Source organism: Impatiens glandulifera, chromosome 4 (genome assembly GCF_907164915.1).
Source record: "Impatiens glandulifera chromosome 4, dImpGla2.1, whole genome shotgun sequence".
Classification (NCBI taxonomy): Eukaryota; Viridiplantae; Streptophyta; class Magnoliopsida; order Ericales; family Balsaminaceae; genus Impatiens; species Impatiens glandulifera.
The window spans coordinates 33,227,009-33,251,351 of NC_061865.1; the positions used below are offsets into that span (position 1 = coordinate 33,227,009).

The 24,343-nt window shown below is 35.8% G+C and overlaps 1 protein-coding gene across 2 annotated transcripts; it reads right to left on the bottom strand.

The window, feature by feature from the left end:
* Positions 1-226: 226 nt before the first annotated feature.
* LOC124935822 (mRNA-decapping enzyme-like protein) lies at positions 227-14,240 on the bottom strand. 2 transcript variants are annotated; one of them, XM_047476253.1, is made up of 8 exons: positions 13,952-14,240; positions 13,722-13,762; positions 13,206-13,255; positions 10,439-10,583; positions 6,657-6,713; positions 5,961-6,084; positions 1,044-1,535; positions 227-599 (listed from the first exon to the last, which is right to left on the bottom strand). In XM_047476253.1, the coding sequence occupies exons 1-8, from the start codon at positions 14,108-14,110 to the stop codon at positions 486-488; spliced, it is 1,182 nt and encodes a 393-aa protein (XP_047332209.1). In that variant the 5' UTR covers positions 14,111-14,240; the 3' UTR covers positions 227-485. The 2 variants fall into 2 exon arrangements, with proteins under 2 accessions (XP_047332209.1, XP_047332210.1); XM_047476254.1 differs by having other exon boundaries at positions 227-542; positions 13,952-14,239.
* Between the last annotated feature and the right edge of the window lie 10,103 nt (positions 14,241-24,343).

Genomic DNA, 24,343 nt, shown 5'->3' on the forward strand with positions numbered 1-24,343 from the left:
TTAACTTGTCCAAAAGGTTAAGTGGATATTAGATGAGCATTTCATCCTATATAGATAAAAACGAGAGAATGTTGATATCAATACCCAAGATTTCTTACTCGTTTGTACGTTTCTGCAGATCATAATTTTGGTTGTGACCCTTTCTATGAGAAGTTTGGGAAAATTTAAATTCCCCAAGCTCCTTGATTTTTGTAAATCACTTTTTCATAATCAATCAACATCAAACTCAAAGCAGGAATTGGAATATACATACAAGAAATAGTTTGTTACACTGGAAAACAATAGTCTAATACAAAAGGAAACTGACAAAGATAACAAGTACAATCTACTTAATTCAGTAATCGCTTGAAAGGAAGAGAGCATTCTGCAGCCTGAATCTCTTTTCTTTTATCAAAAACTGCTTTTAGCTAATATATACACATCAACAATATTACATGGAAAGCACTTTATATTCGACAAGGGAAGTCTATCAATCTGAGCAGAGGTCATGACTGATGAACTTTCAGCAATGCTTGGTAAAACATGTCGATGAACTGATTCTCCTGAAATAAAATGAAAATCCAAAAGGGTTGGTAAAACATGTTGATGAATTGATTCTCCTGAAATAAAATGAAAATCCATAAGGGATAAACCGGGCATTTTATTTTAGTCAGTGAGAAATATATAAATTTATTTCTTCATTTTTTTGTTACCTAAAACGTATTATTTGCTATTACTTTCTGTTTTTGGAAGATAAGAAACTGCCCATAAGTTTCTAAAATATATTTCCAAATGGACATATTAATATCATCTATGTAACTAAGACCTTATCCCATCATCAACAAACATAGTGTTCATTTATTTTTTATAACATTTTAAAATATTAAATGCAAATGATATTGTAGTCATTCAACTCAAATAATCCACTTTTTTATCGAACAAGATTTTTTTTTTTCCGAATAACCCTACATCAAACAAAATCTAACAGAGATAACTAATGGTAAGTGGTCATATAAGTTCTTAAAACTATAAATTGTAAATAAGAAGATAACTGGGAAAAATACCTCAGCAAGTGCCAAAAGTGCATTACGGACTGAATCTCTGCTGATAGTTGCATTATTTAAAGAGGTAGAACTAGGTGTAAGTGATAGTGGTGGTGCAGGTGGTGGAAAAGGTTGAAGTAATGGAGCTCCATGAGGGCGCTCCATATTTGGAACATGATGGAAAGCAGCATGAGGCAATGGAGAAGACATTGGCTGCGGTGGTGCCACTAATGAAGAAGATGAGGTAGTAAAAGGCGGCTGTGGGACAAAAGAAGACGGTTTCACAAGATTGGCAATTCTATTGTTGTTGATTAGACCCTGATTTCCATTGAATGACCTAGGAGGGGCAGATGATATGGGAGGGGGGAATGATGATGGTACTTGCATGGCTGGTGTAGGATGGGTAGTAATAACAGAAGCAGCTGCATGTAAGGGTAAAGGAGGAACTGGAGCATGATAGGGTTGTCCAGAGTTAGCTATACCAGGACCATTGTGCCCAATATTAATAGCTGTCTGCAATAATTTCATACAAAAAAACATAAGTGAAAGAATAGTCCAGACAGGGTAAAACAAACTGTGAATAAGGAGGAATTCAACTTATCCAATTTAGAGTATTATTAAGCAAGCATCCATGTTTTCGGAAAACAGCTGCCCCCTTCGTGTGTAAGACAAAATGCAACTAAAAAAATTATAAAACTCTACTGAACTATAATTTGAGCTGTTTTGTCAAATAGGATTTTGTTAATTTAATAAAAAAGCTCAATACATTTGGCTAAAAAGGTGATTACTAAAAATTTCTGGACCACAATCTAAAATTTGGCACCATATTTATGCCTATTCTTCCAATCGTCCTAAGCCTAAGGGAAAAAAATAAAAGAAAATGTGACCCTCCTTGTTATTACTCCCCAACCATCTTATAGTAAGGGTAAAATGGATCCCCTCTTCTAGCCTAGTGGCAACAAGAGGTGGATATCCTCCAGGCCTCCATGAGGTCCTGGGTTCGAGCCCGTCAGGCGGCAAATTCTGCGTCTGGTTAATTGGTTAAGTATGTTTGCGGGCTATGTACTTAACCCGCGGGGATTAGTCGCACTCCATAGGAGCAGCGGAACCCAGCGTTCTCAAAAAAAAAAAAAAAAAAAAAATAAGATTGGTAAAAATACAAATATAAAAAGCTGACAAAATTATATACCAAATGAAGTTTCATCCAAATTACAGTTATCATATCAAATGCAAAAAATAAATAAAAAACATACATTTTCACTTTTTACTTCAGCAATCTCCAATGTAATTGACTAATCTGGTGATTCTGGTCATAAATTGAACTGTAATGGTTTTATGGTTTTCACCATGTCTTATGAGATCTTTGAGAAAACTATGGATCAATGAATTGGTTTTACCAATGTGATTGTGATTGTGATGGTGAGAAAATACAAGTTTCCAAATAGGCTAAAATGTTCCATGTGATTTCATGTACCACTTACACATCTTCCTTTTTAAGTTATACTATAAGTTCTAACTCACAAATTTTATTCAATCATCTTTCAATCAGGTAGCTAAACATGTTCTATGCATAATAGGCAGCTCATAGTAACAATGCCCAAACCTTTGAAGACTTAAGTTGCATGTCTGTATCCTACTGAAGGAAGAAATAAAGCTGCAAGAGTCATCTACAGAAGAGATATCACTCAAATGTATTGAATCAACAAATAGTATTTCCCTCGAGAAGAATTTTCAAGTTGATAAAAGGCATCCTTGAGAGAAAATCTGTCTTCTGAATAATTCCATTGATTAAAGCTGGTATTATTTGTGTTTTCTTAGCGCAATATCCCCAGAACAAGGAAATAGAAAGTAAGATCTAGGCCTTGTTGGATGTGGATTATTTGGAATTTTTATTCCAAATGACCCACAATCAAATCTACCATCACATCATTCAAACATTAACAAACATACCAAAATGTTTTTTATTCATTATAATTTTGTACCCCTAATGTATTTTTACTCAAATAATTCAAAATAACCTGATTTTTTATAACCCACATCTAACGTTTTTTTTAAATAACCCCATATCAAACAAGGCCCTAGTCAAAAGGAAAAAAGTTATAAGGCTACACAAATGAAAAAAAATTAAAAAGAAAATGGGGAATCAAAGAAACAAACTAAAATTCCAATCCCTTGCAATAAAATCTGATTTGTGCTTGCATCATCGTTCAGAGTTTGACAAGTACTAGCCACCGCACCTAACTCCTACCTCTCATCAATCACCTCCACTGAAAAGACTCTACTTTGAAAAGAATGTGAAAGATGATTTTCAGGAAGGTGGTCCTAATGTAGTGGAAGTCAACTTCAATACCTAAACTGGGTGTACATTCCTAGTTCTCTATGATGTTTTTTTTTTGGGAATTAAAGAAGAAGAACTAGCTAGACACCCAAAGCGCTTCCAAATGGAATCGAACCCGTGACCTTTTGATCTCTTAAGTCGACTCTCACCACTGGGCTACCTTGGTGGTGGGGTAGTTATCTATGATGTTGATACTATGACAACAGGGAATGAAACAAAGATGGAATTGCATAAAATAATTTTCTTTAGAAGATGTCCCAAATTAAAGATATGGGCAAATGGCGCTATTGCTTAAAGTAAATACAATGTGTAATTTCCTCATGGAAGATAGGATGGTCAAGTTTTAAACCATCAGCTACCCCAATTGTTCTAAATGTGAAGATGATAGCTGAAAATAGGTTATTTTAATCCCTAATCAAGAAATGTACAGGAGGATGTTGATAAAAATTAAACTCTACAGTAACAAGACTAGTGTGGTTTGTCTGTTTATAGCTTCAACAAGAATGCAAATATATTAAAGGTCCACCTTTTCAACGAATAATGTAAAAAAAAAGGAGGCTATAAATAAAATACACGTCTTTGGTGATGCTTATTAGGTCATTTTGCGAAAGATAGTTGGCCTAGTACAAAATGTGGTATCATGATTAAGTACCGAAGTAGAAATGTCAATCTAGCCCAACTATGTGTGACCTTATGGCTATTGCAAATTGCTGGTTGAGTTAGGGATATGCAGACACAAAAAAAAAAAATGAGAGTGTAGTATCATAATCAAGCTATTATCCACATTGCTTCAAACCCAGAATTTCATTTTTTAAAGGTCGACTTTTCCACTGCTTGAAGTGATTGTTACGACCCCGAAGAAACGACAAATCCCAACTACGGATATATAAGAGCCAAAACTATTTAAAAACAAGAACTCGAAGTATTTCTTGATAAAACAAGCTACATCAAAGTTTGGACAAGGCATGAAAGTCTGTCTTCCTCAACGTGAGAGAGACGGCGATAGAAGGTGATCTTTTCAATCAGTAAGGTTGGGAGATGCTCTATAGAAATCAGCCACTCTTGCCTTTTTCTTGTTTGTAAGCTCATAGAAGTTTTTGTAAGAATCTACCAATTTACCCACCAAGAGCCACAGGTCATTCCAGAAATCAATTCTCTTGCCATTACCCACTTAGAATGAGAGGAAAGGTGGAGAGTCTCCCATGTCTTAATAATACGACCCCATAAGCTTCTTCCCCGAAAGGATCTCCATGCAAGTGGAATCCATCCATTGTCTTCCACCACCACTTGCAAAGCAGAGAACTATTGAAGAGAGTGGGTCCTTGATCTCGAGGCCACCATCCGAAATGCTCAACTTCGTAATGTCTCATTTGACCAGATGAGAAACCCTTGAAGAGGTGGAGTTACTCCAAAGAAAATTCCTCATCAGAGATTCAGTTCTGTTAGCCACCGACATTGGCATAGGAAAGAGAGACATTGTGAAGGCTGGAATAGTCGCAAGTGAATTATTAATTAGAATCAACCTACCACCTTTAGAGAGAAGTTTGTTTATCTAGAGAGCCAGTTTAATCCCCATTTTCTAAATAATAGGATTCAAATGTCCTTCCAACTTGTCTTGGTTCCAAGAGGGAGACCAAGGTACTTCGACGGATGGGACCCAATTTTGAATCTCAATGTGCTCGCCAACACCAAAGAATTAGGAGTGTCGCCAATGAAAAATTCTTAGACTTGTATCTGTTAATCTTGAGCCCCGAATAAGCCTAAAAAATTATCAGAATATTCCTGAGTGACCGCAGGTTATCTACAGTAGGCACAGCTAGACAAAGAGTGTCATCTGCGAAAAACAGATATGAAATGGTGTTCTCTCACCTTGTCGCCATCATGTTAATCCCCATAAAAAGCCCCGCACTGGTTGCTCTCTCGAGAAGCTTAGACAAAGATTCCATCACTATTGTAAACAAAAAGGTGAGAAAGGGTCTCCCTGGCTAAGACCCCTTGAGCTCTTAATAAATCCGCACACTTCTCCATTAATACTGATAGAGGACATGGGTTTTGAAATGCATGTTTTGATCCACCTTCTACACTTTTCACTTATTGAGATGGCAGAACAAGATATTTTTCACAATTGAACAGAACAGATAACTTATCTTGTGCTATTCAAACTATGGGAACAATAAAAGTAAGGGGATCAGATGCTAAAAAGTTAAAATTGTCTATCCAAGTTGGTAGTCAAGTTGCAGTATGATTTCAGTTGTATGAGTCTCTAGGTTGAGAAAATTCATTATTTATTTTTATGTATTGTACATTAATTGTACCTCTTTATATCCTATCATCTTAGAAGCCAGTAAAATTCTTATTCACAAAATAATAATAATAATTAGAACTATAAGAATAACATGACAGCACCTACGGAAATGAAAAGAATCACATTTATGCACTATGGATGATGTACCGCAAAATAAAATTCCAATATTAAAATAGAAATTTAAGAAATCAAATTTATCAACAAACAGATCACATACTCCAGCATAAGACTCATTATTTAAGTATTAATATGGACCCAAATAAAAAAAAAGCAATTACTACTGAAGTATACATACATTAAAGAAGTTCAGAAATGATGAATCTTCTAATGCATCAACAGTAGAGGGGCGTGCCAAAGATGGTTCAAGTGGTCCTTCAATCACCGCGGTGGTGGGAACTGCTTCTAGTTCCTCAAACTCACTTGAAAACATATAAAAAGAACAGTATACAATAGATTGTAAATTTAGATCAAATGAACAGTATAAAACTCAAAACTGTTGAGCAATGCAATTTCCAGGATAAAAGGGCACATATTACATGAACTTTTAAAAATGGACAAATATATATATATATATATATGAACCATTAAAAGAGCGAGTGTACCGGCTAATTAATTTAAGAGGTCCAATAAAGCCCTTTTGTTTATGAGTAGGAAAAAAGGGGCTGTTTATTTTTTTTCTATTTTACTTTTAAATAAAATGGAAGGGTGTTACTGAACCTCTTAATCTAGCTCGTGGGTACACTTCCCCTTAAAAGTTTCATGTATATATGTGGAGAGGGGATGCTTTTAGTTCCTCAAACTTTAGAAAACATGTAGAAATTAACAACTACTACTTTACCAGAGGTTGGAATTTAAAGCAAATTAGTAGTATACTGTATAACAATGCACTAATAAAAACCCAAGTTTTGAACGATGTATACTGATGAAAATATACAATAGATTTTAACTCTTCTAGTTAAGAGTGAGTTTTTCTTTAGAAGCTTCCACTAACCTTTTGTTGGAGGATACATTTGCTTTTGGTGGAACCTTAGAGTATGCACTCAAAATCCTGAGATAAGCATGAAACCAAGTTGGTATAAGAAATTAGAGTTCTGACAAAAATAAAAAGATAATACATCATCAAAATGTATCCAATATTAGTACTTTGGAGCTATTTCATTTCATAGATCTTCTCATATATCAAGTTAACTAAGATTCATAAACATGGATGAATTAAATAATAAGATAATATAAAAAAGGCCAACTATGTTTGACTACCTCACTACTGGACAAACTGGAAAACATGAGAAAAGATTTGGATCAAGAGAAATCAAGAAAGGTTACAATTTTCAAGATATTCTGGTAAGTAGATACAATTATGTATTTATACTGCTAATAAGTTGTTTCTTTCCTTCTTTTCATCCTCAAAAAGATGGGTTTTAGGGAAAAGTGGAGAAAGTGGATCAAAACATGCATCTCTAAACCCAGGTTCTCTATCATTATTAACGGTGAAGTTTGCGGGTTTTTGAGAGCTCGAGGGGTCTTAGACAGGGGATCCTCTTTCGCCCATTTTGTTTACTATCTCCATGGAAGGATTATCTAAGCTTTTCGAGAAGGCAACCACCACAAGGCTTTTCAGAGGGATAAATTTGGGAACATCGAGACGGGCTAACTTCATCACTCATCTTCTTTTTCTTTTTGCAGATGATACACTTTGTCTTACTGAGCCCACTTACAATAACCTCCATATTCTTAGGAAGATCCTCATCATCTTTGAGGCGTGTTCGGGACTCAAGATTAATAGAGATAAGTCAGAGCTTTTTTTCAGTGGTGACATCCCAAACACACATGCATTGGCTAACATTTTGGGATTGAAAACTGACCCTCTTACTTCTAAGTACTTAGGTTTTCCTCTTGGAGTCAAGACTAGTTGTAAGGACATCTGGAACCCTATTGTTGAGAAAATGGAGGCCAAATTGGCTCTTTGGAAAAGAAAACTTCTCTCCAAAGGCGGCAGACTTGTCCTCGTGAAGAACTCTCTTGCCACAATCTCCACTTTCACTATGTCCCTCTTCCCTATCCCAGTCTCTATGGAAAACAAAATTGAATCTATCATGAGAAACTTACTCTGGGGCAACACTAACTCTACAAGGGTCACTCATCTGGTCAGGTGGGACATCACAAAACTCAAAATCTCTGAAGGTGATCTTGGAATTAAAGACATCTCTCTTTTTAAAACTTCTCTCCTTTGCAAGTGGTGGTGGAGGCATAGTTGTCAATAGCGTATAGCGCTAAATAGCGCCAAAGCTGTTAATGGCTATAGCGTAAAGCGAATAGCGTAGCGAGGGCTATTTGAAAATAAAGCGTAAAAAACATGTAAATATCAAAAATAAAAAACATCACAAAAATAAAAGTTCAAAACATAAAATCATCAATTCTTAAACTAGAAAAAGTTCAAAACATAATCTAAAATTCATTGTCATCATGAAAATGAAGATCGAGATCATCTTCTTCATTTGAAATTGCATAATGCTTGGCATCAAAATCAAATTCATCTAAAAGATCAAATGTGTTAAAATGTTCCTATTGGTCTTTTCTCCCTTGACTTAGATGTGATTGCCTTCGAGCTTCTTAAATGTGTAGATGAAGAGAAAATAAGAGAATGAAGGATAAGAAAAGGCTAAAGGAAAGAAGAGAATGAGGGATAAGAAAAGGCTAGAGAAGAAATGTAGAAATAAGATTAGAGGAAAGAAGAGAAAATAATTGGAAAAGACTAGAGAGGAAAAAATAATAAGAGAATAAAAGAAGAGTGCAAAGAAGGGGAAGAGTAAAAAAAAAATTTAAAATTTAAAAATTTTGGGAGATGAAAAGTCATAATTAATATTAATTTTGTAAAAGCGTCGCTACAAGGGGCAATAGCTTTTGGCGCTATAGGAGCTATAGCTACAAAAGCGGCGCTATTTGAAAGTGCGTAGCCTATAGCCCCTTATAGCTACAAGTGGGCGCTACGCTACGCTATTCGCTATAGCTAGCGCTACGGGCGCTATTGACAAGGTTTAAAAATGAGAATGACAGTCTTTGGAAGAATGTTATCATCGCCAAGTATGGTCTTCGTGATAATAAATGGATGCCTCTTTCAGGGAGATCTCACAAGAGTAGTAGCATATGGGGGCACATTACAAGGACGTGGAAGACCCTTTACCATCTCCTCTCCTTCTTAGTGGGAAACGGAAAGAAAAATTATTTCTGGAACAACACGTGGCATCCCAGGGGAAATTGGTTGAATCATTTTGGGACTTACATGAGATCTCAAACAAAAAGAAAACAAGAGTGGCTGACTTCTATAGAGCTACATCTGGCCTCACTGAATGGAGAATCACATCGCATCGCCGCCTTTCGCTCGCTGAAAATGACAGACTTGCCAGCGTAGTGGAGACCCTAAAGCAAGTTACAATTCAACCGGAGTCTGATGATAGTTTTACTCTGATTGGCTCCCCGGATTTTAAGACTAGTGCTATCTACCATGCGACCATTCAAGGGGCACCAACTCGGTTCCCTTGGAAGGAAGTGTGGAAATCCAAAATCCAAAATCCCTTGTAGGATTTCATTTTTTGCGTGGGAAGCAATTCAAGGGGGAGTTTTAACGACAGTCAAACTTATAAAAAAAGGGATGCATTTGGCCAGTAGGTGTTGTCTCTGTAAGAAGAACGAGGAAACTATCGATCACATTCTTCTCCTTTGTGACCTTGTCAGAGACATGTGGGTCGTTCTGCAAAACATTCTCAAGTTTCAGTGGGAAATGCCGCTTACCGTCGCTGACTTCTGGGAAAAATGGATAAGGTGGGGAGCAAACAATAGCATCAGTGATGATTGGAAGCCTATACCCCTCATAATGCGGTGGGCAATATGGAAAGAAAGAAATAAAAGGACATTCCAAGAGAAAAGTTTTGGAGCTGAAAGAATCAAAGGCTTTATGCTCCATGCGTTTGCTTCTATTCGTAAAAGGGATTTTGTACGCGTTGGGAATTTTTTGAACTTATTGGCATTTAGTCTTTTTCTTTTTCTTCTCCTTCTATTTTTTGTTTTTGTTTCTCTTCTCCCTCCCATCTGTAATTTACTAAACGCATCTTGCGTTTTAATTTCAATGAAAAGTTGACCTTTTTCAAAAAGTTACTTTTATTTCTCTCTAATATAATTTTCCTGCCTAATTGCTTCTTCTGGCTTCTTTTCCACATAAGCCACACATGCAAACATTCTTGATACCCTAAAACCAAGTCTCCCAATTGTGCTCTCTTTCTGTGCATGAATCTGTCCCTCTTTTAATCCTGACTGTCCATTCATTCTGAAATATTTAAGGCCCCTGAAACCCTAATTGTAACATATTATGCATCTTCATTTTTTTCAGCTAAAATTCTTGTGGATCAATAATAAATAACCTAACTCATATATCATCTAGGTCATTGTCTCATTGAGCATATATAATTGATATTGTAACTGGCATGATTAAGTCTTCTAACAAGTTGACAGTATAAAATTCAGAAATATACTGATTTCTACTCTAAATGTAATCTTATCTTAAACAAATATAGCTAGAACATATAATTTAGATGTACTAATTTAATCATGTATCCCATAATGCAGAAAAAATTAAAATATATTTAAACATCCTCAAAGTTAAGTTGTCAAATAACTCCATTAACAAAATATGCTTTGACAAGTCCTCTAGTAATGAAACCCGACAATAGCATTTCTCCAATTTATTTTCGTAATAAAAACATATGGAAGAAACAATACCTGTTGAAAAGACTAGCAACTTCTTCACATTCGCGTTGATTATAGAACCATATTCCATTCACTTCCTGAGTTGCATTGCGGTACAACAAATACGGAAGTTGAACTTCATATTCAAAATCTCCAAGAAGATCTTCAACCAGATTTTCTGTTCACAGGAACAAACATTTTGAAAAGTCAAGGATTGGCCCTCCCCATTGTTTTCATTTCATGCTTACTATAATCATCCATATGAAGAAATCTAGGAAAACCAACAAGAACACTTGTAATAAAAAAAGTTGACCGCATGAGTTGCAATGTGTAAAACTTTACAAATAAATTACGTGAATCTGAATTTGATGATATGAGAACACTATGAAGGTATACCAACCATTAACATAACAAAGCTTTTATACGAATTATATTTTTATAAGACGCTCCACCATCTGAATAAGTTTATTAAACTAGCATGTTATCATATACTTCTTACAAGAGCTTCTAAAAATATGTCAGTGTTAGTCTACCTTGTCCTATCATTCTCTTTCTATTTGCAAACTATAATTTTACCACACAGGAGTTGATTGAAGTTTCATTACTGCATGACCAAACCAATTCACTCCATTTTTCATCTTTAGTGTTAACTTCCTTTAGCTCAAGCATATGCACATTCTTGTTTTTCTTACTGTTTCTAATTATCAAAATACCACTGCCACATTTCCATTTAGTATTCATGTCCTTTGTGTTGATCTAGCAATCTAACACTCTATCCATTAAGAATGGGCATGTTGTTTGTTAGAAGAGGAAGGTGGAGAAGATGTTTTCAAAGAAAACAGCTTCAATAGACCTTCTCTAAAACTTTACTTGATTTCTTGTATTTTATGCATAGGAGTATTTTTAAGCTCAATCTAATGAGCAGTCCATACACATTTAATATCCTTGAAAAGGAGATTAATTGAAGCATTCTTACACCTCTAGATTACAACTATCAAAGACTCACTTTAGAAAGTATATGTCAAAAAAATAAAATCATTCAAGAAACTCAAAAGTTCAACTTCCAACACTGCACCATAATTTAGAACTCTTTACTACAGTAACTCTCAAAATCTTCCTTCACTTTCTTTGTTAAGATATGGACAACTTGATATACTTGAGTTCTATATCTTTCATGGAAATATGTTCTCTATTGAATAGTACCTTGGAAGAAGGTGCAGCATGTAAGAAGACAAGTGTGTTTCTAGGGGATCTAGTTGATAACAAGTTTCAAGTTTTGAATTTCGTAAAAAAAAAAACATGCACTGACAAAGATTTTGACAAGACATGAATTTGAGCCTGTAAGAAGGCAAATCTCTTCATATCTTTTCATTTAGTTTATAAACAATATTCTGGTATGGGCTAGGATTCTTTTGCCTTCGAGGCATCAAAATCACTCCTTAGTGATCAAAATCTCACCTTATATAAAGTTTGACAACATATTGAAAAGAATTTGTTAAAATATCTCAAACTTCTTTCAAGGTGGTAGCATTGACTACCTTATCAAACATCCAATCATCCAAACAATGATTGATGGATGAGGCTGAAACCATAACGATCCTTCTTTCTTGTCATACACAACCTTCACATTTTGAAACAAATAACTTCATCTATGGGTAGGTCCTAGTTTTGCACACTAATTTCAAAAATGCCTGCATAACCAATAGTGCACTAGAAGACATCATAATTTTCTTTTATGAGACTAGAAATTTGAAAAATGCCTCAACTGTTAGAATCAGGCTTTGATACCACTGTGTTAGAGGAAAAAGAAGATTAATATATTGATAGATAGAAAATTGTCTAGAGCTTCACTACACCTATACTTTGTTTCTTGTATTCTAATACTAGGTACATAGGGGTATTTATAGGCTTAATATCATGAGCATTTTATACAATTTATAAAAATAAAATAATAATAAGACTACTCAAATATATTCTTAAGTTTTATATTACAACTAGCAAAAAAATCACTCTACAACTATAAATTAGATCATTCTGGCAATTGTCAAGCAATTCAAAAGTACAATTGCCAGAATTTTTGTCACATATCTTTCTTTTTTAAGTGTAGAAGAATTCTTGTGGCATGTAAACTCTTGATTCCATATTTGGTTAACCCACTTTTGTACCAAAAATCATTTAAGAGCCTTAATCCACTTTTAGGATAGACTAAGACAATAATTCGTAAATAGAATACCAATAATATGTCACTATATCCTTACATTCAATGTCAGAACAAATGTTTTTAACCAAAAGACAGCTTGTATTAAAACAAATCATTTAAGATCCTTAATCCACTTTTAGGATAGACTAAGACAATAATTCATAAATAGAATACCAATTATATGTCACTATATCCTTACATGCAATGTCAGAACAAATGTTTTTAACCAAAATACCTCTTGTATTAAAACAAATCATTGCAAGTTACATATTAGAACAATGAACACTCAATCACTTATATCTCCACTAGAATGTGCAAACACCACAGTAATTAGAATATGTACCATATCTCACATCCTTAGATGAACTTAAAATTAAGGATAGTGTAGTAGTAAAGAAATTCAATTGCACGGAAAAACAATAATTTCCTCACCAGTAACCAAAAGAGACAACAAAGAAAAAATATCTCTAGGATTTAATTCCTTGAGATTTGAAAATTTTAAGGTTATTAACCCTTAAAATAATAATATACTTCATAGAAGCCAATTGTGTCAACCCAAATATACAGTCATCAAGGTAAGGAGAAAAATTATCAACCAACCTGTGTTTCTCCTGTTCATAACAACAAACTGAAATCGTGGTTGAGTGCTCCTGCAATGCCAATAACGAAAACACAAATACTTTGTCATAATTCACTTAGTTCCAGTAAAATAGTATCTTCAAACAAAAAGAAATTTATAAAACTGCCAAAACCAACTGGTTTCACACAGCAAATCGGGAATCCTACATAACCTTCAACTAACTAGCAAAACCATGCAAAAAGTTGAGTGATGAAATGATGTGGTAGGCTAAGGGAACCTCATCCATTCTAAACTCGGTGATAACTGATAAGTGCCAGACTATATTGCCATATTGATCCTCTATGTAGACATAATATTACAACTGTATTATATTTAGTGCTAAGAAATTTATTTAACTTCAGATGTGATGGTAGATATATATAGATATATAGATATATAGATATCAAAGCACAGTCAAATTTGCATTTTAATTGAAATCCTACAAGTGTGTTGGTAATGTACCTCACGGAATGGAAATAACAAAGCCAAAGACCTACCTCTTTACAACGAATAGAGACCCTTCAACATCTTTGCGACTCTGCACAAGATTAAAATTTTTGAATTATTATATATATGTGAGAAAAAAACCTATTTCAGAAGGTAAACAATGTCAACTCAAACACCCAACACTTTGTACACAAATATATACTCAATTAAGGATGCATGAAAATGTAATTGACGACTAATTCGAGAACAGCAAGAAAGGGGAGGAGAAAAACTGACTAACCCATTGATTAAGGTCGATGTTGAACTCGTAGAAGGTGACATGGGTGGCAGTCATCAAAATCTCCTCGATGTGAGGATCCATCCTCTGAAGGACGGTGAGGTTGAGGAGCTTTGTGCTGTTCTTGTCCAGATTCGGCATCAATTTTCCCGGATGTGACATTTTCTCTCTCGCAAACCCAGAACCCTAGGCCCTAACCGGAGTAATGACCTGCCGATGCTGATACAAGATCGGTGCGCCTAAGAGGAGAGAGAGACGCGCCCAAGCGAGCTTGAAGAATGCTCGCATTGCATTAATCACGTGGCATTCGTTCTTTAATTAACTCACTCCAAAATTATACTATATGCAATATCTAATAATATTTTTAGAATTTAGTACAAACTAATAAATAAATATAACAAATATTTACTAATATTATTTTATTTATTTTTAAATTAATATCTATAAATTGTGAGGTAATCTGTTACGACTTGTTTCGTAAGGTTTGTTTATGGGTTCTTGATCTCAATAATCAAGTTCTTGATCTCTAGGACCGAGTAGAAATATATAATCAAAGGGCAACGGAAGATTTTTTAATGGAGAATTTGGGATGAGAAGATACAAGAATCAAGAGTGAGAAAAGAAATATTGTTGGTCTATACAAAACAGTCCCAAATAAATAATCAAAATATAATAGACAAATGGGGGTGAAGAAATGAAGAACTTTTACAAGTAATTTCATATATTCATTATTCCATTCATGGGTCCTTGGGGAAGAGTGATCAGCCTTTTAAAAGTGATGTCTTGCCCCAAAATATTCGGTTACAACTATTTAAAAAATAACAGAATTCAGTTTGTAAAATAGAAAGGAAAAAAAACAGAATATTAAAACAAAAAACAGAAAGTTGGCCGAAGTGTTCCATAGGACCGAGGAAAAAAGTGCTGGAATTATTCTAGGACCGATGCATTAATTTGGAGACCCTAACATTATCTCCCACTTCAAAATTCGTCACATTCGACGAAAAGACCGTGGCTTGGTTAGGCTCTAATGTGCATGCCCCTATCTTCAAAGAGAACTCTTTTCTCTTGCTGTCCGGTCGGATTTTCAGCAGGTCCAGCAAGTGTCGGAGTGTAGGACCGCATTTCTTTAAAAGTCTTCGGTCTTCCAACTCTGATCAAGCACTAGGGTGTTATCCGAGATCCAGAACCAGTCCTTCCTTCAGCCCAACACTCCAAATGCAGCAAAATGGCCATTTTTCTTCCGATTATACTCTAGAGTGTCTTCAAACAACCAAGCCCAGTCCTTTTTCCGGACCAGCAACACATGTGCAACAACATAGCCATGTCTTCTCATTACCTTCCTAGCTGGTGGTCGGTTGTTGGGTTGCTGGAATAGCTGGTTGAACCCTTTGATTATGTGCTGGAAATTTTCAGGAGTGTCTTCCAAAACAAGTGAAACAATTTGGCATTCGTTCTTACTCTTTATTTGTACCATGGTAGCAACATAATAATTTTTCAAGGTCTTTTCTAGTTGGTTGTCTTGTATTATGTTCACCTGCGACCGAGGGGTACCCTGCTGGACCGTGAATGTGTGCAAAGAAATGACATGTTCGTCCCCTGTCTCAAGCAGCAAAGGTGGATCATAAAAACCTGATTCTTGGACGGGTTCATGGACTTCTTGCTGATTAGCCGAGGCCATGAATATTTTGGATTTGCACCTATGATTGGGCTCTCATTTTTCATTACAAATATAACACATTTCTTCCTTGGGATCGGTTGTCCTATTTGTGCTTGGCCAGGCCGTGTTAACATTGCATGGTTTGGCAGCAGCGGCGGTTCAGCGCTGTACAAGGGCCCGCTGCTTATTAGGGACCCGTTAGTTGCTTCTTGGGCAACACTGACCTATTTTAAGTTCATGCGTTGTCTCATGGGGGTGTCGTGTATAGGAGGACCGAATCGCAGAAAGAGATCTCTCTTGAATACATCCCACGTCAATGTTTCAATATGGTTGCAGTTCTGCAAATATGAGTCATGCCACGTTCTTGCCTCTTTTGAAAAGTGAGTTCGGACAATGTCCAGTTTCGTGGCATCATTCGTCTTTCCCACCCTAAAGACTTGCTCGGAAAATATGAGCCAGCCCTCCAAATTAGTCCCATCGAATTCAGGAATATTAACATTTGTTAGCCGGGTTGGAGGAAGGTAGTGTTGGCCATATTGGAAGGGCCTGTTTGGAGGAGGACCATAGAAAAAAGCATCAACATAGAATAATTCGGTTACAACTACTTAGAAAATAACAAAATTCAGTTTGTAAAATAGAAAGGGAAAGCAAAACAGAATATTAAAACAAAAAACAGAAAGCTGGTCCAAGTGTTCCATAGGACCGAGGAAAAAGTGCTGGAATTATTCTAGGACCGATGCATTAATTTGGAGACCCTAACATTATTTTATTTATTTTTAAATTCATATCTATAAATTCTGAGGTAATCCAACATAAAAAATAAACCAACCGAAAAGTCACATGAAAATCGAGTTGACTACCAAGACTATCCGGTTAGACCAAACATTGACGTATAAGAATAGCCAACCAATTTGTTCAAAATTATAAAAAGATAAGTTTGAAAAATGCTTTTATTTTTAAAGATTTTATTAGCAGGTCGGTGCTTAATTACACTCGAAAAAGTGCATCAATGTTTTGACCTTTGTGCCCGAACGATGTTCTTGAACTAAGATCGAGAGGTCTGACCGATATTCTTGAGTTAGAACCGAGAAATCCGACTAAGGATTCTCACCTGGGACCGAGAGGTCTGACCTATGACCGAGAGGTCCAACCTTGGGACCGAGAATCCCAAACCCTAGGACTGAGATGTCTAACCTTGGGACCGAGAATCCCAAGTCTTGGACCGAGAGCTCTGAAACCCAAAACCGAACAAATTAGCCCAGAGCTAGCCTACTTTATATAAATTGATGTCTTTCATAATTTATTCTAAACAATCAAAGAGAGAGAAATTCCGTTTAAAGGAGTTAAACCTCGTCTAACTACGCTTCCCTTCAAACTCCGTCTAAAGGAGTTAAACCTCGTCTAACTACGCTTCCCTTCAGACTTCGTCTAAAGGAGTTAAACCTCGTCTAACTACGCTTCCCTTCAGACTCCGAAGGAGTTAGACGTCGTCTAACTACGCGTTGCCTTTGAGACATGCCTACAAATTAATAAAACTCTAATTATTAATTTTGTACTTAGTGAGATTCAAACCCAGATCACCCGTGTGACAAGCGAGCATGCTTACCACTACACCACTTAAGATGTTGATATCTAAATATATTTATATATTTGATATGACTAACAATTATTGAACTTAGTTTTATCCATTTATTATCAAAAATCATTTTATCAATCATCGAAATCAAAATTGTTAAATTATTTTAAATCAATTAAAATCTTAACCCAACAGTTTCTCCTTTTTTAATTATTTAACATAAATTATCAAAACCAGGTGAGTTCATGATTTAAACATACTTCATCATTAAAAATCTTAACCCAACAATTTCTCCCTTTTTGATTATTTAAGCTAAATTATCAAAATAAGGTGAGTTCATAATTTAAACATACTCTAACAATTTCTCCCTTTTTGATTATTTAAACTAAATTATCAAACTAGACGAGTTCATAACATAATCACAATTTAGGCATTATTATAATATAACAATCCTAAAATATTTCTAAGGTAAAAAAAACTTAGACTCGGGAAGTGGCTTCGTGAAGATGTCAGCCACTTTAGGCTGTTGCTTGTCATATGCTATGTCCAAGCAGCCGACTATCCATATGCCATTTGACTCTTCCAAGATTCTTTCCTGTTTTACCAGCATTCAAAGACAATAAAAAATCTGGTGTCCATTTTTCTTTGGGTCCTTGGCTTATTAGTCCCTTGGGAATCCATATTTTAATTATTTTTATGGATTTCTCATTGTGTGTATAGAGTATTTGGCAGATTGCTCTTTGCCTGCGAATGATTCCTTAACTTTAAAAGATGAGGTTTGGTAAAAACTTCTTGACTTTCTATCAAATTTTTCTTTTCCAGACTTACTAGCTACTTCCTTCCTAGGTTTCAACAAACTTACAGTTGGTAGAACATAACTAATCTCATCCTTTAAGATTAAGTCCTAACAGCTTGATCAGTTCCATTGTCAATTAAACTCCTTCTGACAAAGTTTATTGGCTTAAACTTGTCTGTTGTTGAGTTTAACTTCTTACAGGACTTGTCTGAGTTGGCATTGTCAAATCCTAAACCGGATTTGCATCCGGCAGGCCTCAACACACTTATTTGTTGTCTGACTACATGTCCAGACCTTGTCTAGGAACGAACCACATATATCAAACGTTGGTTTTCAAAAAACAATGTTTGAACCTTTTCCTTGAGCTTTTCATTCTTAGATGAGAGCTCAACCACTTTCTTTTCAAAATCTTTTGGTTCAGAAGTTTGAGATTAAGGAGAGTTATTAATTTCATATTTCAATCTCATTTTATTACAAGTGTCTAACAACTTCTTCAACTCAATGACCATGTCATTAAGTACAGTAGTTAAGTCATCTCTTGTAAATTCTTCAGAGGAGAAGTCAAATACCTCCGAATTTTCTTCTTTATCTGCCACGAAGCATGTAACTTCTTCATCATCGATATCGCTAGATGATGAATCATCTAAGTCGCTTTGAGCCCACTTGGCTTTGTTATCAGTCGCCATGAGAGTCTTCAATTCTTTCTTGTTTTTCTTCTCATCTTAATTTTTCTCATCTCGCTTCGGCTTGCTGCTTACCACCTTAAAGTGTCATAGTTCATCACAGTTAAAACATTTCAAGTTAGCCTTATAATTACTCTTATCATTATTCTTATTTGAAGAGCTTGATTTAGGATTGCTCTTCTTCATGACTTTGCAGAGTTTCTTCACAAAGAGAGTTATGGCATCGCTACTGATCTTCTTGGCAATAGTCTTCACAACAGTGGTAACAGGTGGCTCCTTAGTAGTCACCAGCGCCTTGGTAGAGATGACAAATGTGGAAGACTCCTCTTTGTTCCTAGAGTTTATTTCAAACACGTAGGCCTTCAAATTTTCTAGCAAATCATAGAGCTCCATCTTGTTGAGGTCTTTAGATTCCCTCATCGCCATCATCTTGATATCCCACTCTCTAAAAAGAGCACGCATGACCTTAATCGCAACCTCTCTGTTGCTGTAAGTCTTTCCTAGAGTGGATAGAGAAGTGATAACATTACTAAATCTTTCATCGAACTCAGTCATTGTCTCTCTAGGACGCATCTTGAAGTTATCGAACTGTTGTCTGGAAACCATGAGTCTTTTTTCTTTGGTTTACTCGTTGCCTTCAAAGAGTTGAGTCAACTTCTCCCAAATATCTTTGGTAGTGGGGCATGTGATGATATTATTTAACATGTTGTCATCCAATGTCTTGTAGAGGATGTCTTTTGCTATATTGTCGAGATTATTCTTTCTCTTATCTTCAATGGTCCACTCAAATCTAGCCTTCTCAATCTTAATCGGACCTTTGGTGATGACAAACCACATGTCATCATCTATGGAAGCTAGATGAGCGTGGACTCACTCCTTCTACACGACATAGTTTTGTTTTGAGAACATGGGAACCTTGTTGGTGACAACCATAGACATGATTCAGGTTCTTGTTGAAGCTTGAGAACAGAAAACGAGGCTCTACCACTTGTTGGGATTAATGCTACCAATAGAGACTAGAGTCTAACAATTGTGAACAACTTACGATAGACTTTTCGATAATAATCCTGTTAGGGAATAATATTTGTTTCTATTCTTCGAAAATCCTCAAAACTCTTGAAACAAATTCAAGTGTGGAAACCGTTTGTTGGATTTGAAGTTTTAGACAACTCAATGTAAATGGAAGAAAGTAAAGAACACAAGGTTTTTTTATGGATGTTTAAAGTAAACCCTCCTACATCACCCCTTCTTCCTCAACTGGAAGGATATCCAGTAGAATACTTTGATTTGTATAGAACACACTACACAAACCCAAAAACCCATGACTTAATTGACCGCCTGTTCTGTACTCCTATCACACACACTGTTGAACAGAACACCCTATATTCAACTTACAACACACTATTAATGACTATCAAATAGTCCAGTAACTTATCTCTCAACTTCACGTAGTGAATTACACAATACACTTGAGATTAAAATATTTAGAGAGAGAGTAAGTTGATTCAAGAAATCAAACTTGTAGAAATCTGGTGATTCAATGAGAGAGAGATTATGCTTCTATCTTATGATTCCATCCATCCATTCATCCATTATCCTTAAGTAGTTATTTATTTTTGAAAAGCACCAATGGTCGAATCCTCCTTTTGGACACGTGTCCTCTTTTAATTGGATGTACTATCCATGAGGTATAGGGTTGTACATAAAAAAATATTCTTGTGATCGTGGCCGTACAGAATAGGTAGTGCGTTGAATATCCTTTGATCTTGTCTTGTACTAGAAATGCAATTGAGAGACATCCACGTACGTGGCATTCATTCATTTGTTGAGCTCTACTGCTAGTTGTCTAGAGAGCTCTACTACCAGCTATCTAGAATCTCACCTACCTTTAGACGTCTATCTGCCTTTAAACACCATCTGATCATCTTAGACATTGATCTACTTAGACGCCTAATCTTAGACGTCCATCTGCTTATCTTAGATGCCATCTAATAATCTTAGCCGTCCATATGATCATCTTAGATTCCTCATCTAATAATCTTAGATGTCCATCTGCTTAGATGCCTCATTTGATCATCTTAGATGCCATCTGGTCATCTTAGCCGGCCATCTCCTTAAGTTAGACACCATCTGTGCTCATCTTAGATGCCATATGGTCATCTTAGCTGTCCTTCTGCTTAAGTTAGACACACTCGTCTAACTACGCATCCCTTCAGACCGCGTCTAAAGGAGTTAGACTTAATCTAACTACGTATCCTTTCAGACTCTATCTGAAAGATTTAGATCTCGTCTAACTACGCATCCCGACAGACTTTGTCTAAAGGAGTTAGACCTCGTCTAACTACGCATCCCTTCAGACCGCGTCTAAAGGAGTTAGACCTCGTCTAACTACGCTTCCCCAAGGAGTTAGACGTCGTCTAACTACGCATTGACTTTGAGACGTGCCTACAAATTAATAAATATCTAATTATTAATTTTGCATTTGGTGAGATTCGAACCTAGGTCACCCGTGTGACAAACGAGCATACTTACCACTACACAACTTAAGATGTTGATATCTAAATATATATTTATATATTTGATATGACTAACAATTATTGAACTTAGTTTTATCCATTTATTATCAAAAACCATTTTATCAATCATCAAAATCAAAATTGTTAAATTATTTTAAATCAATTAAAATCTTAACCCAACAAAGTCTTTGATCACTTTTCAGTGTATAAATAAAACTGAATTGTGTCATTGATTTTGTAGGATCAAAGTGAAGAAAAACCGAAATAGAAAGGTGTCTTGTAGTTGATTAGATTCAGTATTCTATCAACTTCAGTATTCTGCAAAGGAGCACGTCCGATATTATAATCGAGATCGGTTGTATATTACTTCGGTATTATGTGAAGATGCGTATCCGATATTATAATCGAGATCGGTTTTATACCGAAATCGGTTCTATATCAGTTCGATATTATATTGGAGGAGCGTTACTGGTTTTATATAGAAGCGCGTCCGGTATTATATCCAAATCGGTATTTTGGATAGGCACTTCCGGTTTTCTATCAAGTTCGATATTTTGGAAGCGCGCCCGAGTTTATATGATTTCGGTTTTATTCAATCCTTCCGGTATTTTACCATTTCGATATTATATCAAGATGCGATGCTTCCGGTATTTTACTTGTTCGGTATTATATCAGCTCTCTAGTATTTTACAAGAGCCCAGTTTTATGTACCATCTCTAATACTTGATCAAATTCAGTATTTAATCAAGCATCCGGTATTGGCAGTCTGACACTACAACAAAGCTAATCCTATAGAAAACTGCCACGTGCCAAAGTAAATCAAATTTTATGTGATGTACGTTTACAGTACGATCCCATTAATGATATTTGGTGCACTACCTCCATCTGGTACATCCACGATTAAAAACACATATTCTCTGATGTACTATTCAGGAGCTCACCCAACCGAATTAGGACAAGTGTCCTCTGTAGAAAATTTATCCGTTGCCTTTTGCCTATTTAAGAAGAAGCTCGAGGACAATTTGCAGTTGACCGTTTTATGCTAATTTTTCACGAATCTTAATTTTTTCAAACTCAATCTCTCAAGCGCTCAAGCTCTCAAGTTCTAAGAGTTTATCAAGTTTGCTAGATTGTTAAAGTTGTATTACATACTGTCTATTGTGTGTGAGTTTTCAGTGTTATAAGTTGACAGAATCCGTTTCTGTCAATAGAGTGTTATGTACTAGAAGTTTGGAAATAGGCAGTGTTTAAGTCATGGTTGTCCGACTGGGTTTGCGTACGCGTTGTAATCAAACCAATTTTTTTAGTGAATATACTTCTCAAGGTTGAGAAGAAGGGGTGACGTAGGAGAATTTTACTCCGAACATCCATAAAAACTCTTGTGTCCTGTGTTATTTTCATTCAGCTCTTTCACTCCCATTTATCTGCTACTTCAAGTCGAAATAAACAGTTCCACACTTGAACTCCGTTCAAGAATTTGTGACGACTTGCGTAGAATAGAAATGAATATTAACTTCTAACATAGTTAATATCAAACGAAGGTGTATGCGGTTAACAATATTCGATCAACCCCTACTATTTTTCACTCCTTTATTAACAATTAGTATCAGAGCAAGTGTTTTTATTCTCAAGCATTCGAATATCATCACGTCTTCCTCCAACAAGCCCCCCATGTTCCGTAGTAAAGATTTTATTGATTGGAATATCCGTATGCATTCGTATTTGGGCTCACAAGACGACGACATGTGGCACGTTATCACTGATGGCCCGATAAAGATTGAAAAGGAAAGATGCGAGTGGTCTAATGAAGACAAAAGGAAGAACAACCTTGATAACTTGGCAAAGCATTCCTTATATAAAACTCTTGACAAAAACATGTTTGCAAATATGAGAGCATGTTTCACCGCCAAGAAAGTATGATAGAAGATCATTCAACTCAATGAGGGCAACAAATAAACTAGAGAAAACAAAATCATGGTTGCTACTCAGAAGTTTGATAACATCAAAATGCGTCCCAGGGAAACGATGAACGAATTTGACGAACGCTTTACAAGCACTATCAATGAACTTTCCACTTAGGGAAAGGTTTATGGAAACAAATAAATCATCATCAAGGCGTTGAAGGCTCTTCCCAGTGCTTGGGATGTAAAGACAACTGTGATGAGGGAGTCCAGAAACCTCCACAAGATGCAGTTGCACGACATGTTTAATGATCTTAAAGCCCATGAGTTTGAGATGAACTCAAGGAATGAAGACGAACCCTCATCCTCGACCGTAACTAGGGTGTTGGTATCTTTTGTGGAGCCATGAGTCCCTGCACCCATCAAGTCAGCTGAGCAGTTCAACGAAGATGCAATGGCCTTACTCGTCAAAAAGTTTGGCAAATTCATGAATAAGAATCAATCCAACTCATCTTTCAACAACAACAACTCTAATGATCACAAGGCTAACATTTATCATTTCAACTGTGATACTTTAGGTAATTACAAGTCGGAATGTTGGAAGCTAAAGAAATATGATAAAATCCAACTAATTAGAAGAATAAGAAGGATTAGAAAGTAATGTTAATAGAGGAAAGAAAAAGTAAGTGGGCCCAAAGTGATTTGGACTCAAGTGATAGTGATGATGAAGAAGTCAAGTTCTTCATGGCCAACGATGAAGAGGTATTTGACTTTGCCTCCGAAGAGTTCACTCGAGAAGACTTGATTACTGCACTAAATTACATGGTAATTGAGTACAAGAAATTGTATGTTCTCATTTCAACTCAACTAGACAACACAACTGGTGAAACAAATGAACTATCCTCTAAGAATGAGAAACTCGAGGAGACAGTTCAACTATTGACCAAAGAAAACGAGAGAACCAACTATGTGATCGTTGCAAGGACTAATTCTGGGGATGCAATCAATCAGATGATGAGTCAACTGAGACCTACCAACTGCAAGTTTGATCTAGGCTATGATAACAACAATCTAGGAAAGTCGTGCAAGAAGTTGAAACCCACGAAAGGCAAACTTCTTCCTATAAGTTTTGTCAAGGGTACATCAACTGACACTCAAGTGAATCACGATGTAGATGAGTTAGTAACTAAAAAGGAACTAAAATATGTAGAGCCAACTAATAAGTCACAGTGGCTTAATCTTGGAAGAAGGAAAGCCAGTCGGTCA